Source organism: Wolffia australiana, chromosome 14 (assembly GCF_029677425.1).
Source record: "Wolffia australiana isolate 7733 chromosome 14, ASM2967742v1".
Classification (NCBI taxonomy): Eukaryota; Viridiplantae; Streptophyta; class Magnoliopsida; order Alismatales; family Araceae; genus Wolffia; species Wolffia australiana.
Window position 1 is genome coordinate 3,313,562 of NC_135848.1, and position 18,625 is coordinate 3,332,186.

An 18,625-nucleotide genomic window follows, 5' to 3' on the forward strand; every position below is an offset into this window, starting at 1 on the left:
TTGCTAATCGACGAATAGCTCGAACTAGTGTTCTCCCCTTAGTCACTATGTCCCCAAGCAAACTACTGCGCCGCTGCAATGAGTCATCATTTTCACCCTCCTCCACGTCTGATTCACTATCATACATGTCGGAAGGCATGCCGATATCACTCTCCTCTTCGACTATGGGTGTCGTAGTGGGTATAGAAAATCCCATTTGTTATCAGTGGTAACTGCACATAAATGCAATGGAAAGCACATTAAACATCGTAGTGTACATTCAAAAATCTTAAATACAATAGTCCTAACATTACTCACCTTTGAGTCAAGTCCATACTTTTCAAGCACCTCGACAAGAATTTCTGCCATAGACTCTCCGTTGTGATTCCCACAGAGCTTGCAAAGGGTGAGGACAAGTTCATGATGCATCCAACGAGCTGTTATGCCCAGAAGTCTACAACCATTATTTGTCGTCCAACCATCGATTGTTGCCGCGACACAATCAACATCTCCTAATGTGCACATGATCTCCACCTTCATCATCTCAAATAACTTCATCGTCCATGCCTTGATGGCTCATGCACTCGGCGAGAGTACCTCACTCTATGTCGCGGATCACTATGTCTCCTTCCAAGCATCTGTATCAACCCAACGTCATGTCAAGTCTGTGCGACGGACTAGCCAACTAATGATGTCCTTGGTCTCTTCTGGTGTTCAACCCCTCAATGGTCACCTTCCACCGAAGAGACCTTGATGTCTTGTCGTTTGCTAAGTCATCTATACATTATTGTGTACTTGTGATACCCTTCAGCCCATCATGTTCTTTCAGATGAATGAATTTGACATGGCACCAAAAGATGTTCGTACTACCATCTACTGGGCGCTTTAGATGGACCATCATTGTTGCATTTTTCGTGCAAAAAATTTCACACTCATATATTGAGTCCCAAAAACTGTGAAATACTTTAGTATGGGTGATCATGTTGCCCATCCATGGGGCTCTGACGCATCAGCAATATGCTCTGATGGTAATTCCTCAAACGCCAACTCCTCATCTATTTAGGGTAAAGCGCTCTTCGCCATTAACAATGCAGCTTCTTGGGTGAAGTGTACGGTGTGTGTAATGTACTAAGTAAAGAAAAGGGACCCTAAATAATATTTAAAAAATTAAACATCATCGTAAATAATATTACAAAATATCATAGATGTTCTACTAATTCCAATGATTACATGATGGTTGTTTTTTATATGACTTGGAATTTGGAATTCGATGATAGTGCAATCACACCAAAAAATAGATGGTGTCAATTGTACATAAACATGTATGGACTGTATAGATACATGTGTCAATTAATGGACAAATAGATGATGCGATATATAGGCACGTAGTTAAGAGGGAGAGAGTGTGAATGAATGAAAATGGAAAGAATGAGAAAGTGCAAGATGAATAGAGGATAGAGTGAGAAGCAATGAGAGAGAGTGAGAATGAGAGTGGGAAAAGTGAGAAGGAATGAGAGAGTGAAAGATAGAGAGGGAAAGAGTGAGCAATGAGAAGGAAAGAGAGAATGGGTAAGTGAGAGATTGAGAGAGAGAAGGTTAAAAGGTTAAAAGGTTAAAAGGTGTAAACGCCTTGTTATGACAAGTCAGTGTTAAAAGTGTTTGCCAAAACAGATTGTTCAATAGATACAATTTGCCTGATGAATATAACTTTAACGGTTGTGCGATGGAAACATTAATTTAATAAACTAGTTATGTAACTTTTGATGATGCACCATAAATCACATGCTCGGCATATAAATCACACCAAGAGTGTGATAGCTCAAGATTGAGAGACCGCGAGAGTCTTTACCAGCTCATGAGGAAGTGGTGGCGTGGCTGGCGAGTATTGGTGACTTATGGTGATATAGATCGATGCATGATGGTAACATTGGTATTGAATTTGTGCGGAAACATGCAATGCAGCATTATGAATAATGAAAAAGATATACATACATATAGATCGATGCATGATGAACCCTTGTCGAGTGGAGAACGTGCGTGAAGCGAAGGAGAACCCTTGTCGAGGTATGTGTCTGGCTCCGGCATCTTCAACATCTCCAATAGTTGTCTTCAACAGGAGATCTTCAGCAGCAGCTTTTCTAGTAGAAACTCTTCACTAGCATATCTGGCTCTGTCGCCAGCAACTCCTCCACCAACAATTCTTCCACCAGCTCCGTCGCCACTCACTAGCTTCAGCTCCACCAGCAAAATCACATCCCTAGTCTTAGTCAAAAGTGAAACCCTAGTCTAGAGAACAAATTGGATGCACGTATTGGGCTAACAAAACAAAAAAAACATTGTTGGCCCATAATAAATATTATTTCTGTTATCCAATATCTGTGCATCATATCGAAAAATGAAACACTGAAAAACTATTATTATGATGAACGAAGATGGATAACAGAGCCGTAAACGAATAACGGCGAGAATTTTTTCTACAATTTGGCATCAATATCTGATAACATTCAAATTTTTTCTACAATTTTTTCTAAACATTTCGTATTCAGATATAACCGCCCAGTTTTGTATTCATTATCTGAACGATCACACCATATTGTGGACAGACAATTGTACTTTGACTATGACCTACATATCCCTAATCATGGGATTCTAAATAGTCTTAGTTCGGGTACATCAAGAAGTTCACGAAGACAATTGAGTGGTCAAGATGGAATCGTCCACCCACGATATAAGAGGTGACAGCTCAAGGAAGACGATACAATGAAATCTTTAGCCAAGGCAATGAAATATCAGAGAAGAGTTCTCCAACGATTTTTGAATGCATTGGAGACCGATTAGGGTTTGATAGTTGACCATACACTAAGTTGTCCAAGGAGCATCAAGTGGATGAGGTACTATAAGTACACGATAATCGATGACGAATAGTTATAAGAGTGAGTCGATATACACTCCTTTGTATCTTCTAGAGCATGAGGCGTAGTTTGGCAACCCACATGTTGGAGAGTCAACCTATCAATTGGATAAATTGATCCAACATTAATTAATCAATATGATCATATAGTTAATTAATTTGGAAGGCCAATAAAGGTTATTAGGCCATTGGAGTCGTTAACTAGACTAATACATGGGCTTAGAGAGTCACATGCAAATGGTCTTTTGAACGTAGGAAGATATACTTAATTTTTGGGGGTTTTATGAAAAATACCCACTTGGTATAAATAGGGGAAGGCCCTGAACAAAATTCACCCAGGTCAGAGTTGTTTAGGGGCATTCCCCTTCTTCTCCCTTCTCCCCACACCCCCTCTCCACTCCTAATGTGATCGGGATGATGTAACGATGACAATGGAGATTGAACTGGGATCGTCAATGAGAAGGAGGAGATCCGACATGCCGAGGACCACGTGGATACGTCTAGAGGCTGTACACTTGAGCAGCTCAACTTGTCTTGCTTTGGGTTCGAAGAAATCATGGATGAGATCCGTGCACATGTACTTCGTTTTATGATTTTATTGATGTCATGCGATTTTACAAAAGCCTTCCACTGCATATCGTTATGATTTATTTATCCAGATTAAGGCATGTACAACCCAGCAAAAATGTGGATATTTAAATGTCTTAAACTCAATAAAAAATACCATATATTTTTTGGCAAGTGGCACACTTCCTTTGGTTGACATCTCATGTAACTAGCCAAGTATTTAGCGTGACAATTGATTCCTTGTTTCAGTATTTCCCCTACCACACTTATTTTTCATTGTATATGCAAATGAAAGCTTTATTGCTTCATCAATTCAATGGCTTAAAGAGCTAAGACTCTATCATTGAGGACATATTCCTTAACCTGAGCTTCATCCTAGAGAAGGTTAAGTCAAGAGAAGACATTACTATCTTCAAAAATCTGTCCTCCACTCAAAGAATAACCCTTCAAGTTTAACTCCAAGTATATCAAGGTATTTTTCACCAACATATGCTTAATCACAATCACATGCTTATAATGAATTCTAATAAAAAATGTATATATATCATGTGTACCTATGTGGCTAGGCTTGGAACTTAAACAATCAGTATATTATTTATATATGTTAGTTCCACAGGCCTATTGGGCACATAAGTGTCTACTGATAAACCCATGTATAAAGTGACCGTTGGACTCCCACGGTCACGAGATGACCGTTGGACACCAACGGTCATCTCTCTTTGTTTAAGAGGCTATAAAAGCCAATGTAACTTCTCTTGTAAAGAAGTGTGGAGGTTATAAGAATTAGTATTGCCTATTTTGTTCACGATCATTCTTTCTCCAAATTTCCTCCCACTCTCTCAAGCTCACATGGTATCAGAGCAGATTCTAGACAGTTTTGTTTCGAAGGAGTTAAAGGCCGCGGAAAAATCACTCGGAGCTCTTCCAGTGGAAACCGTCTGATCCCCGAAGTTTTTTCTTCTACGAAAACCGATCCTCTAGAGGGAACTACTCCTCGGTGGAGATCACCTCGAATCTGGTCAGTAGCTCGATCATTTTTTTTGTTTTTTCGACGGAAATCATTCCTACTTTGGCCGTGGAGCTATCCTCAGCGGCTCTCTGAAATCTCGCTTGCAAATACGGCCGTGGAACCCTCGACGTCCTGCAAATACGGCCATGGAACTATCCTCAGCGGCCTTCTGTGATCGCGATTTCTGCGATTTCGCGAAGCCCTCTTCTTGACGAGAGGATCTTATTGGTGGGCCAACAGAAAATTTCTTCCAGTTGGGTGCCGTATCCATTCGGCGGGTTCTCTTGACTGCATGTCGTATCCATTCGGCGCGTGTGTCTTCTTCTAGCAGTGATCATCAATTACTTTGGCCGGTAATTTGTTATCCAAGATGCTAGAAAGGGAATTAGAGACCTCAATATCTACGACTAAGGAGGCGGACACTATAATCCAGAACAGGCTGATATTACCCAATCTGGATATGAAGTATAACGGGATTAATGGGCAGAAATGGGTGACTCTCGCTCAAAGGTCCCTTAAAGCTGCATATTTGGGCAAACATCTAACTGAGGATGCCCCTTCAGAAGATGATCGAAAACTATATATTTGGGAGTCGGAAGAGGCATTCATTGTAAACTGGATGATAAGAAATATGGAAGAAGAACAAAGAGATGACTACCTTCTTATAGACTGTGTTCGGGATCTGTGGGAAGAGATAAATAAATCCTGTGTAGAGACCCATAGTGACTTCCGCGTTTTCGACCTACGGGAACAGGAAAGGACACTGAAGCAAGGCAGTATGTCCATATCCTCATATTCAGCAAAGCTCAAGGCTATTTGGAGGGAACTAGATCTTCTACGGCCCACCGGAGATAAGAATTCACCATCCTATCTCCGAGAAGCAAAGTTCAGAACACTCACCTTTCTGATGGGTTTAAATCCAGAATATGAGAATTTACGGAGTCAACTGTTACACCGAGAAAGATTTTCGACACTAGAAGAAGCCATCTCCGAACTGCAAGGAGCATAACGTCGGAGAAAATTGACAATTAAGGATGAAGAATCCACTACCCCTGCCTCTGTAGCTCACCTAGCTAAAAAGGGTGAGCCACGGAATAATTCAAGCTCTACAGCACCTCCTCCACCGACTCCTAAAGCAACTCCAAATGAAGGTAATCCACCAGAAACGCTCGTTTGTGGCTATTGCAGGAAGGAAGGCCACTTGAAAAAGGATTGCAAGAAGTTGGCCTGGAAGGAGGAGCAGATCCGAAAAGGTCTCTGGGTGCCCAGAGACCAGAAAAAGGCCCATATTGCAAGTGAAGGGGGAGATCCCTCCACCAAGAAGAACAATGATGGAGGCGAAATTCAAAAGCTCATTCAATCTGAGATGAATAAAATTCTACAGAAGATAAGCTCAACATCATTGGCCAGATCAGGTGAGCACTTTGCCTTCACTACTTACAATAATATTAGTCCTATAACATCATCTTGGATTTTGGATTCAAGGGCGACAGATCACATGTCACCCCAAAGATCCCTCTTCAAATCATACGACTTAGTTTCCAGTGATCATAAGGTTTTCACTGCTAATGGTGGGATTATAAAAGTTGAAGGAAAAGGGACCATTTTTATCAAAGGAGTATTACTAAAGGATGTTTTACACGTACCTGAGTTAAAAGCAAACTTACTTTCCCTAACACAGTTAGTTGTTGATACTGGTTGGAGATCTACCCTTGACTCCGATTCCTATTTTTTGTGCATAAAGGACACCGGGAAGAAGATTTCGTCTGTTAGACAGGAAAGGAGGCTTCTTCTACTAGATGACCTAGAGAAGGATGATAGCCAAAAGGTGGTCTACAACACCAAGAGTGAAGAACGGGTCATCCTCCTCCATCGGAGACTAGGACATCCTTCATTTTCTCTTTTGAAACATGTGTACCCCAAGTTGTTTAAGGGGATTTTTGTTGACAATCTGATTTGTGAGTCTTGCCAATTTGCTAAACACAAAAGAGCCGTTTTTCCTGCCTCAAATCATCGATCTTCCGCTGCATTCGAATGTGTTCATAGTGATGTATGGGGGCCTTGTTCCACCACTGGTCTCTTCCAGCACAGGTGGTTTATTCTGTTTGTGGATGATTTCACTAGATATACGTGGGTATATCTACTGAAATCCAAATCTGAGGTCCCATCAATCATTACTCTTTTTTGCGAGATGATTAGTACTCAGTTTGGAAAAAAGGTCAGAATGCTGAGGACCGATAATGCTAAAGAATATTTCTCCGGAGAAGTAAAAACGTATCTAGGAGATAAGGGAATTGTGCATCAGTCCTCGTGTGTGAACACCCCTCAACAGAATGGTCTCACTGAGAGGAAAATTGGCCATATCATGTCTGCAGCCAGAGCCCTCCTATTTTCAAGGAAACTGTCCCAAACAATACTGGAGTGAAGCAGTCGCCACAGCCACACATCTTATAAATCGCACTGCATCTAGAACATTGAATTTTTCTGCCCCTATTGATCTTATGTCTTCTGAATTTCCTCATTTATATCTAAGGACTAATCTGCCAGCCAAGATATTTGGTTGTATTGTATATGTACATGCTCACCATGCAGGAAAGTTGGATCCCAGGGCTCTAAAGTGTTTGTTCCTGGGTTATTCGTCTACTCAAAAGGGATACCGATGTTATCATCCCAGCTCAAAGCGACTCTACATTACAGCAGATACTTCTTTTGATGAGGCAAGGATGTTTTATGATTCTGAGAGCAGGCTGGATGGAAATCTTGATTCAGCGGTTCAGGAGCCTGGCGACAATGGGAGTCAGGAAACCCATGTATCATCTAACATGGGTCAACAGCATATTGCAGATCAGCTCTTCGGTCCTATTCAGGAGGAACAGCCAGATGTCTCAAATAGCATTCCAAGAACTGAAGAAACAATTTATGAGGATACTCCCAGCAATAGTGGCTGGTCTATCGCCGTTAGCAAGGGTGTTTAGGCATGCACACAGACAAAGCAGTATCCAGTTGGCAACTATGTTTCATATACTCAGATCTCTCCTGAGTATAATAAGATAATTCAAGCACTTATGACTATATCGGTTCCTAAATCAGTCAAAGAAGCCATGTCGTCCATTGAATGGAAGTGGCTATGGATGAGGAAATGGAAGCGCTTGAGAGAAATGGTACATGGGAAATGGGTCCTCTCCCAGCCGAAAAAAAGCTGGTCGGCAGCCGATGGGTTTTTACTATTAAATATCATTCCGATGGCTCAATTGCAAGATATAAGGCTCGCCTAGTTGCTCGAGGGTATACTCAGTCATACGGTATTGATTATCATGAAACCTTTGCCCCTGTTACCAAGTTAAATACAATTCGAGTCTTAATTGCTTTAGCAGCTTTATTTGATTGGAAGTTGTAACAATATGATGTCAAGAATGCGTTCTTACATGGAGAGTTGGAAGAAGAGGTGTATATGTCACCACCTCCTGGGTATTCTCTAAGTAAAAATTTGGCCGATGTATGTCATCTAAAGAAGTCCTTATATGGTCTCAAGCAGTCCCCTCGTGCCTGGTTTGGATAATTCTCCAAAACCATGCTTTCTGCCGGATTGTTTCAGAGTGAAGGAGACCATACTTTATTTATCAAGCATAGTTCACAAGGGAAGGTAGCCATTCTTATTGTATACGTCGACAACATTATAATTACGGGAAATGATGTGGATGAAATCCAGAGTCTTGAAGCATATCTCACTAACTCATTTGATATTAAAGCACTCGGCCTCCTTACCTACTTCTTGGGAATTGAGGTGGCCTATTCCAAGACGGGGATTATATTGTCACAACATAAATACATCCTGGATCTATTGCGGGAAACAGGTAAGTTGGATTGTCGTCCAGCTGCTACTCCTGTCGACATCAATGTTAAGTTAAAAGCTGAACAGCATGACAAAGATGCCCCAGTGAACAAGACGTCTTTTCAGAGACTTATTGGAAGATTGTTATACCTCAACCATACTCGTCCAGATATCGCCTTTGCTGTTAATTCACTGAGTCAGTTTATGGGTGACCCCCAGGAGTCACACCAAGGAGCAGCAGATGGAATTCTTGCTTATCTTAAAGGCTCTATTGGGCAAGGCCTACTGTTTCGAAAAGGAGGAGAACCTAGTGTCGTTCTCTACACCGATTCTGACTATGCTGGCTCATTTGAGGACAGTCGGTCCACATTGTGTTATTGCAGCTTTATTGGGGGTAATCTGGTTACATGGCGCAGTAAGAAGCAGAAAGAAGTCTCCCTCTCAAGTGCTGAGGCTGAACTTCGTGCCTTGAAGAAGGGTGTTTGTGAGGGCATGTGGCTCAAAGACCTTTTACAAGACTTACATCTATTTCCCGGGACGGGGATCCATCTTTATTCTGACAGTAAATCGGCCATTGCCATGGCCAAGAATCCAGTCCAACATGAACGGACCAAGCATGCCCAAGTCGCACGACACTACATTAAGCAAAGCATTGATGGGTTTATTGTTCCCCACTACATACCCACTCTAGAGCAAGTTGCTGACGTCTTCACCAAGGGCCTCCCTGGTCCTCATTTCCAAACGTTGGTGTCCAAGTTGGGCATGTTCAACATCTATACCCAACTTGAGGGGGGGGTGTTAGTTCCACAGGCCTATTAGGGCCATAAGTGTCTACTGATAAACCCATGTATAACGTGACCGTTGGACTCCCACGGTCACGAGATGACCGTTGGACACCAACGGTCATCTCTCTTTGTTTAAGAGGCTATAAAAGCCAATGTAATTTCTCTTCTAAAGAAGTGTGGAGGTTATAAGAATTATTATTGCCTATTTTGTTCACGATCATTCTTTCTCCAAATTTCCTCCCACTCTCTCAAGCTCACAATATCATTGGATATGTTTATTATAATTTTTTGTAGGATTATACATGATTGAAGTTACTAATCATGCCTCTTAGGAGTCAATCTTCTTTTGATGACCTGATGGTGATGTCGGACGTCGTCGAAGGCGACGCCCGACGGGTAAAATCACTAAATGAATGTAACTACATGATGCGAATGAACCTAGGTGGATGTACGTGCAGGACCCGACTCGTGGGATTTGCTAAAACTCCGAGCTCTGAAATGGGCGACCGGTGATGGTGACGGTGACCTCTTGAGCCTCGTCGGAGCGACGACGGCGATACGGTGCCAAACGGAATATTTTCGTAGGGGCTGGCACACAACGGACGGGCTCGACCCATACGTAGGAAGACACTCGCAAGTAGTTTTCTCGAAAATAATTCTCTCTCACTCAAACTAACCCGAGCGCGGTGGAGTACACTCAAAAATATACTGAAAGACGTAATTAAACTGATGAGCAAGGGGAACGACATACCTCGTCGGAGCGACGTTCGTCGTCCATGTCTTCGTCAATGCACGGACCAATGCGAGCTGGAACGGATGAGAGGTGTCTGGGAGGACTCAGGCATAGCTCGTCAGGCGACAGAGGTACGACACTGGAGCGATAATTGCGGAAGAGTGTTGGAGGTCGGAGATGAGGAGAGAGATAATGAGGCTGACTGCGCCACAACGGCGCACCATGAAGCAGTGCGGTGGTGCAGCCCAACAGCAAGAGCGACGCAGCTACAGCGAGCGCGACCGCACAATCTGGCGGCATGGCTTAGCGTCTCGGCTTCGGGATCGGCGTGCGAACTCAGCAATGGCGTTGACAGTTGTGGCAGATGGCGCTGTCTAGGATCAGGGCGTCAGGCCACGGCATTGCAGACTGCGACTCGGTGGCAGAATGATGTAGCCACACAGCGGTCGTGGTGCAGCTGCACGACTGGAGTGGCGGGTGGCGACTAGCTCCGTGAATGCTGAGAGTTGGCAGTGCGACTGAGCAGCAATGTTGGAGGCACGACGTCGCAACCGATCAACTTAGGGATGTGGCGACCGGATGCGGCGAAGAGATCGACGCTGAATCGCGTACAGTCGACAGCTCTATCATGCACTGTTGGGTGGCGCGGTGTTGGCCACTCAACGTCACAGCGAGTGCAGTCGACTCTTGTCGCGGGTTCGTTGCCGCACGGGGTCAATCAACGCCGCATGCACTTCCTCGATAGTGCAGCCGGTCCAGTGGTAACTTCACGTGCAGCTGACCGTGGCTCGCCGCGCAGTACGTTGAACACCACGGGATGCAACACGACCAGCAGATCGTGATGCTCAGCTGTCCTGGTTAGTCACGCGCGTGCGGCGCGGCGACTAGGTGTGACGAATGGCATCCTTGGAGGCTACATGGGGAATAAGGCGACGTCGGGATGGATCGCTGGATGTCCGGAGGCTGTGAGGCAGGTCCATGTTATGCGATAGTCAGCTCGGCGACATCGAAGGTTCTCTAAAGGCTGAGCGGAGTTCTGGAGGAAGATGCCAGGCTCTGCGATCAAGTGGGATTGTTCCCTTTGGTTCCCACATTCCACTTCCCTTTCCTCTTCTCTTTCTCCTTTCTTCTTCTTCCTCAAGGTGAGACCTGGACAGCGATGGTAACTGCCAACAAATGAAATCCAGATCTGAAAAGAGAACGTGGGGCCATCATGGCCTTATATAGGGCCATGATGGGCCCCTTACAAAGGGTCCAACAAGGGGCCCAATAAGGACCCCATTTTACAAGGGGCCAAATGTTATCCTAGTATTGAGCACATCCTAACTTGATCTACACTCTCTATAGTGTTGACATGTGAAACTGCAGTTTTCTATATCCTTGGGAGAAGTCAACCGCCAAGGTTTTGGAAACTATCTGTCCAATAATTTTCCTTGAGAAATCTGGCCTAATTATATTTTTTTTTCGTTGAAAGTGAACATTAACTGCCATCGCATGCTTGAGAAATCTGTATTAAACATGATTTCTTTCTTCTAGGACTAACATGAGAAAGATGTACCAAATATATATTTTCTTCAAGTGAGAGTTAGTTTTTAGGCTCTTGGGAGTGAATTCAGAGTCAGCTCTTCAAAGAAGCATATCCAAATGTTGTGAAGATTGTTGATAATGTAAAGGGGAAAGCCAATAAATGAATGTTGATATGGGTATTTGCTTGGCAAAAGGGATTTAGCTAAAGCACTGGAGAAGAAAGTTTATTGATTTGCAAGTTACAAGTTGTACTCACTTTTTGTTCTCCTCTCAGACATCAAACTTAGGAGAATTGCACATTCCCTCTTTCCTATTTGTCATCTTCTTGGATCCTTTTTGTCCTTTTTATTTCGTCTGAGCAAGGAAGACCAAATAATCCAAATGGTTTAACTACAAAATCTGAGCTCATAACCAAACACTTTGTGTGAAACAAAGCATCTGTTTTAGTAGAATAAAAAGAATGATCTCTGCGGGAAGCCGATCCAGTTGTCTTAAGGTTCCAATAGAATCCCTCCATTGTGACCTCCAAAACTTTTGGATTTGTTCTCATTTTTTGAGATAACACGCTTGAGCTCTAAAGAAAGGCATTTGGGGACGCAGGAGACATTGGACTGAACAATCTTGGCAAATTAAAAGTAGCCACTCAAATATTTGGCATCCACTAAAAGGAGGTAAAATTTTACTGAAAACTTAAAAAAAAGACGTCTGTATGCTGACAAAAGAAGTCAAGGCCAGCAAGACCTTTTTCCATGGAGAATATGAATGATGTCTACAGATCCATTGGACTGAACAATCTTGCCAACAATCCCCAACACCAAAATTTTATTCTCCCCCATCAATGACAGACTGAACATCTGTTTCACCACGGCCCCCCAATTACCGGTTCGTTCATGGACTCATACATACAACAATTGCATGCCAGAAAATTGAGTACTAGCCTGAAAATTTCAACTCACAGGAAGAAACTCAAAATGGAGCTCAAGCCTGAAGGACCTGGCAGTGTACTATATGACTTCTTGAGGTGCTACGGCCTGCAATACTGGATAAGAGATTAGTAACAAAGGTCCTCAATTGACCCTTCCCAGCCACTGTCTCCCAGATTCTATCACTGTCCTCTGTGGCCAAATTCCTCCCAGCCCTATCCATGTCCACCATGGTGATGCTCATATTGTTGCGGACGATGCATAACTTACCCTTAAGCTGTACCAATGCTGCAGCCTCCAATGCTCTTGAGCTCCCGAGATGAGCCTTACTATCTGCGAACCGCACCCACGAGTCCGACTCCTCTACATAGCATCTGAGCTTGCATCCATCCTTGCAGTCTACAGCATAGAGCTGCCCATTGAAGGAAACGCTCGGATTCCGCCACCCTGCCACCATCCCCTCGCTCGCCTCCAGCCATTGGTTTGCTGCCGGAGAGAAGACCCCGCTGACCACCTGGCGATGGAAACTCAGCCCCTTGATGAACCAGTTCCCGCCATGGGTGACTCCAATCAAAGGCACCATCGACACCGCCATGTCGGCGACGGCGCCCCATCTGTTCTTGACGGGGTCGAATACCTCGGCTGATCGTAGACTCCGCTGCAGCCCTTCACAGTGGCCTCCAGCCACGAAGAGCCGATCACCGACAGAGCAGGCGCCAAAGCAGTGCCGCCTCCGAAGCATATCCGGCGCTCGATGCCACCTGTTGGTCCTGGCATTGAAGAAGACAACTCGTTTCATGGATCCTCTAAGTGGGTCTTTCCCCCCAAACAAGTAGAGGTTGAATCCGTTGAGCACTGCACACCCGAAGCCGACGGCGTCAGAGTACTCTGCAGGAAGGGGTGGAAGAGGCAGCCAAAGCTGGTAAGTGGGGTCAAAGGCGGTCCAAGAGATCTTCCCATCCTTGTCGCGTTTGATCACGTAGAGCCATTCTTCTGCAAAGCCCAGTCTCTTGCGCAACGAGAAGAAGAAGTTACCGGCGAGGAGGCGATACCAACGCCGGCAGACCAGCCGGAGATTTCTATGGTCGGCACGAGGGACGCGGGCCATGCAAACAACAGCAAGGTCATCAGGGAGGCCAGGCAGCAATGGTGACGGCGGTCTCCGGTCACGACGAGAGGTCTTTGACTTTGGGCCAGGTGGCTTTATCTCTGATTGGAGGCAGAGCTTGGCCCCAGGGACAAACTTGCCGGCTCCAACCATGGTCCTCAGGCCTGCCTCAACACGACAGCCGCATGACGCAGAGTCAACCTGCAATTTAAGTTTTTTATTAAAAAGTTAACTTTCTTGCTGAGGTTGCAGAAGAATGACATAATAGAAACTTAAGTTTGACTAACATGTTTTAGAAAGCATGATTGCCGGAAGACAGGCACCCCCAACGAATCAGAAAAGGATAAATTAGGTCCAGACTTTTTTACAAGAAAAGATTAGGTTCCTGAAACTATTTTAAACAAGAGAAAAAACCTAAATTGAGAGAGTTCAAGCAAAAGTCTAACTCGAATGCGTGAAACTAATCAGCATTCTGGGTTGCAAGAACACAAAAAATAGAAGTTGAAACAACGAAGTATGACCATAACATGATTTCACAGGCAACACAAGTTAGATTTATAATGAGCAGCATAATCTGTCTTTCGCTCCTATGTCTAAGACTAGAAACAAATAGACATCAAATCATGAATCAGGGAAGTTTCTCTCAAACGCAGTTTTAAGAAAATTCTCTCGATGCCCGAAATAAACCAAGAGAGACTTCCCCAACGCTGCAACGATGAGAATTAGTGAAAATAATGAGGATTGAGGGAGAAAAGTGGAACTGACATTTCAAAGCAGAGTTTCAAGTTTCACCGAATAAGGATAAGTAAAGATAAAGTAGCAACGAACAAGAGTCCTGGCTGGATCTCAGATCTGAATGCCGATCTTCCACCCCAGTCGAGGATTGAGAGATGGAGAAAGTGGAAGAAGCAAGATAAGAAAGATCAAGAAGTAAGTAGCTCACCAGCGGAGCCTGAAGTTGACGCCCTTGCCGTTGCATTCCGCGAGCTCGAGCCTCAGAAATCGTCTCCATACTCTTCAATCTCTCGATTAAAAACGAAGGATTGAAAGGAAGAATCAGAGAAAAAAATTGCCTTTTCAAAGAACCGCATGGATGATTTCTGCCCCCCTTCTTTCTTCCCGAGAATGACTCGTCGAGGATACAGAGTGGGATAGGAACCAGAAGAACTCCATTAGGGCTGAACCCATTACGCCAATCGCCTTATTTTCGATCAGATTCGACGACCCAGATGGGAAATTTCACTTTTTTGGATGGGGTCTAGTCGGAGGAATAAAGAAAAACGCAAGAAGTTAACAGGAAATCTCGCGGGGAGCAATGGCCGGGCCTTCCTGGGACCCGGAGGAGAAGAGTAAAACAAGGAACAGTTGTTTCTTTGCTGCCCAAGTGGAAGTACATTTCATTTGATGAAGTAACCGGCCGTGAAAAGAAGGGGGGGAACTGCTGCTGGGCGGAAAGAACATGATATCGCTGTCGAGAGGCAGCAGATGTTCAACATCATTCTTTGACCTCTCTCTCTCTCTCTCTCTCTCCGAGTCTCTCTCTTTTTGGGTTTATCTCTCTCTCTGAGTCTCTCTCTTTTTGGGTTTATCTCTCTCTCTCTGAGTCTCTCTCTCTCTTTGGGTTTATCTCTGAGTCTCTCTCTCTTTGGGTTTCTCTCTCTCTCTCTGAGTCTCTCTCTCTTTGGGTTTCTCTCTCTCTCTCTGACTCTCTCTCTCTTTGGGTTTATCTCTCTCTCTCTCTCTCTTTGGGTTTATCTCTCTCTCTCTCTCTCTCTTTGGGTTTATCTCTCTCTCTCTCTCTGAGTCTCTCTCTCTTTGGGTTTATCTCTCTCTCTCTTTGGGTTTATCTCTCTCTCTCTCTTTGGGTTTATCTCTCTCTCTCTCTGAGTCTCTCTCTCTTTGGGTTTATCTCTCTCGCTCTCTGAGTCTCTCTCTCTCTTTGGGTTTATCCCTTTCTCTCTCTCTGAGTCACTCTCTTTGGGTTTATCTCTCTCTCTCTGAGTCTCTCTCTCTCTTTGGGTTTATCCCTTTCTCTCTCTCTGAGTCACTCTCTTTGGGTTTATCTCTCTCTCTCTGAGTCTCTCTCTCTCTTTGGGTTTATCTCTCTGCCTCTCTGTGTCTCTCTCTCCTTGGGTTCATCGCTCTCTTTCTGAGTCTCTCTCTCTCTTTGAGTTTATATCTCTCTCTATCAATCTATTTCTCTGAGTCTCTCTCTCAGTTTATATCCCTCTCTCTCTCTCTGAGTCTATATATATATATATATATATCTCTGCGAGTCTATCTCTCTCTAGATATATATATCTCACTCTAAGTCTATCTCTCTCTCAGTCCATCTATCCCCCTCTCTCTCTCGGTGTATCTCTCTCTATGAGTCTACATCCTCCCTCTCTTTCAGTCTCTTTTTCTCTCTCAGTCTATATATCTCTTTCTCTATGACTATGAGTCGCTCTCCCTCTGAGCCTACATCTCTCTGTATGATTCTATCTCTCTCTCTCTGAGTTTTTATCTCTCTATTTTTTTAGTCTATGTATTTATGTCTCTCTGAGTCTATTTCTCTCTCTCTTTTTGAGTCTCTGCCACTCTCTCTGAGTCTATCTCTCTCTCTGAGGCTATCTCTCTGTCTCTGAGCCTCTCTCTCGCTCAGCCTATACCTTTCTCTTTCTGACTCTATATCTATATCTATATATATATCGGAGTGGATCTTTCTCTCTCCCCTCCATTCTCTTTCCTCTCTGAGTCCATCTCTCTCTCTCTCGCTCCCTCTCTAGTTCTCTCTCTCAATCACTCATTCACAGTCTTTATCTCTCTCCCCTCCCTCTCTCTCTGAGTTTTTATCTCTCTGTCTCTGAGTCTTTATCTCTATCTCCCCCTCTCTCTCTCTCTGAGTTTATCTCTCTCTGTGTCTGAGTCTCTCTCTCGCTCAGAATATATATATATCTCTGAGTGTATATATATATTATAAATCTGGATATGTATATCTCTTACTCTGAATCTACCTCTCTCTCTGAGTCTATCTCTGTCTAAGAGTCTATATCCTCCCTCTCTTTCTGTCTCTCTTTCTCTATGAGTCTCTCTCTCTCTCTCTCTCTCTCTCTCTCTCTCTCTCTCTCTCTCTCTCTCTCTCTCTCTCTCTCTCTCTCTCTCTCTCTCTCTCTCTCTCTCTCTCTCTCTCTCTCTCTCTCTCTCTCTCTCTCTCTCTGAGTTTATATATATATATCTCTGAGTCTATATCTCTCTTTCACTATGAGTCTCTCTCTTTCTCTCTCTCTCTCTGAGTCTATATCTCTCTTTCTCAATGAGTCTCTCTCTCTGAGCCTATATCTCTCTTTCTCTATGAGTCTCTCTCTCTCCCTGAGAAATATATATCTCTCCAAGACTATCTCTCTGTCTCTGTGAGTCTCTCTATCTCTTTTTGAGTAATATATATCTCTCCAAGACTATCTCTCTGTCTCACTGAGTCTCTCTCTCTCTGAGTCTATACCTCTCTCTTTTTGAGTCTATATATATCTTTGATTCTATCTCTCTCTCCCCCTTCTCTCTTTCCTCTCTGAGTTTATCTCTCTCTCCCTCTATGTATCTCTCTCAATCCCTCACTCACAGTCATTATCTCTCCCCCCTCTCTCTATCTTACCTATATCTCTCTCCCTCCCTCTCTCTTTCTGTCTCCTCGATTTATATCTCTATCTATTTATCTGTCTCTTCCGTCATCCCTCTTTCTGAGTCTATCTCTCTCTCCTCTCCATCTCTCTCTATCTCTATCTATCTCTCTCCCTCCCTCCCCTTTTCTCTGTCTATCTCTGTATATTTATCTATATAAATATAACTCTCTCCATTCTCTCTCTCCATATATATACATATATCTGCGCATGTATAACTTCTGTACTTAGATATCTACACATGTTGTCAGCCACAATTAGGACTTTCCCAGTAATTGAGAAAATTCATGTAAATATTGTTGTATGTAAAGATAATGTATTTTCATGTAAATATATTTTGATTATGCTTGAATAAATTCAAAGCATCATCATTATTATTATGGTATTGATGTGATAGAAGACCTAATTATGGAAACATGTGATTCAATTAGAAGTTGGAGATATTTTGGAGGACCCCGTGTGAATTATACTTGCATGTCTTAGATATAAGGTTATTCCTAGATCATTTGTCAAGGAGACGATACGTGCAACCTTGAAATAAAAATTTAAAGAAACGAATTAATGAAGATCCATGTCATGATCCCAAGTAGGTCAATGATATGCAAGACAGAACGGGAACAATCTGATAAAAATCATGACTCATAATCGGTAGTTCCCTTCAAGTATATGAACTTAATAGCCACTAATTGGTGCACACTATTTAAGTTTTGGCTTATATAAGTTCTGGTTAATACATAGAAGGATATAATTTTTGGTTCAAGGATCTGTAAAAAAAGTTTATATTTCAAGAAGTCTTATTTTCTTCTTATATGTATTGATGTAATTATGGTACAATTAGAATTTTCATGTGAAAAGATTTTATTCCTTTAACACGCATTTGAATATTGTATTTCTGAACAAGATATTATGCTCATTAGTTTTTCCATGATTGGTAATGGACATCCAAAAGATAATGTGGATAAAATTGTGCATTATATAATATAAAATGAATTGACTGTATCCCAATTGTGTCTTTATTATATTCATATGTTTATAAATAGAATGTCAAAAAATTCAGGAGAAATCATTTTCTTTCATAATATTTTTTCATAAGAATCCCTAAAAAATCACAAAATTCAAAACATCCTTATAAAAATGTATTTAATCATTTCAGGAATGATAACACATATATATAACATAATTTTATGCGAACAAATATGTAAATGTTGTCATATCATTTTATTATAATACTATAAATAAATATTATTCTTCCACTTATTCACTATCTAATATCTATAACATATATGAACCCTATTAATAATATAAATCTATTATCGTATAACCATAGTACCTCTCCCTTTTCTAATTCTTTCTTACTCTAGTGACTATTATTTACCCTCACATATCATCTTAAATTCTCTCTTCCTCAAATTACTTTCTTCCCCTCACTACTTATCATCCACCTTATCACCATCATATCATTAGTATTACTTCATCCCAGATATTATTTTATACTTACTTCCTCTGATAGCTTAATTATTCATCTTATCTTCCCTAACCCTGACTCAATTATAGATCCATCTTTAAAGGCCAGTACCTATGGAGACAACCTCACT

The 18,625-nt window shown here is 42.6% G+C and overlaps 1 protein-coding gene across 2 annotated transcripts; it reads right to left on the bottom strand.

Moving 5' to 3' along the window:
- Nucleotides 1-11,964: 11,964 nt before the first annotated feature.
- On the bottom strand, nucleotides 11,965-14,865 carry LOC144712162 (Galactose oxidase/kelch repeat superfamily protein). Of its 2 annotated transcripts, XM_078586357.1 has the most exons (3): nucleotides 14,318-14,865; nucleotides 13,130-13,575; nucleotides 11,965-13,036 (listed from the first exon to the last, which is right to left on the bottom strand). In XM_078586357.1, exons 1-3 carry the CDS (start codon nucleotides 14,384-14,386, stop codon nucleotides 12,322-12,324), a joined length of 1,230 nt encoding a protein of 409 aa, XP_078442483.1. In that variant the 5' UTR covers nucleotides 14,387-14,865; the 3' UTR covers nucleotides 11,965-12,321. The 2 variants fall into 2 exon arrangements, with proteins under 2 accessions (XP_078442483.1, XP_078442482.1); XM_078586356.1 differs by having other exon boundaries at nucleotides 11,965-13,575; nucleotides 14,318-14,851.
- Between the last annotated feature and the right edge of the window lie 3,760 nt (nucleotides 14,866-18,625).

Excerpts from the sequence above, each read along its gene's own strand:
- LOC144712162 (XM_078586356.1), bottom strand. The coding sequence starts at position 14,386 with ATGGAGACGATTTCTGAGGCTCGAGCTCGCGGAATGCAACGGCAAGGG. Across the intron at positions 13,576-14,317 it reads GTCAACTTCAGGCTCCGCTG|GTTGACTCTGCGTCATGCGG; the intron begins GTGAGCTACTTA and ends CTTAAATTGCAG.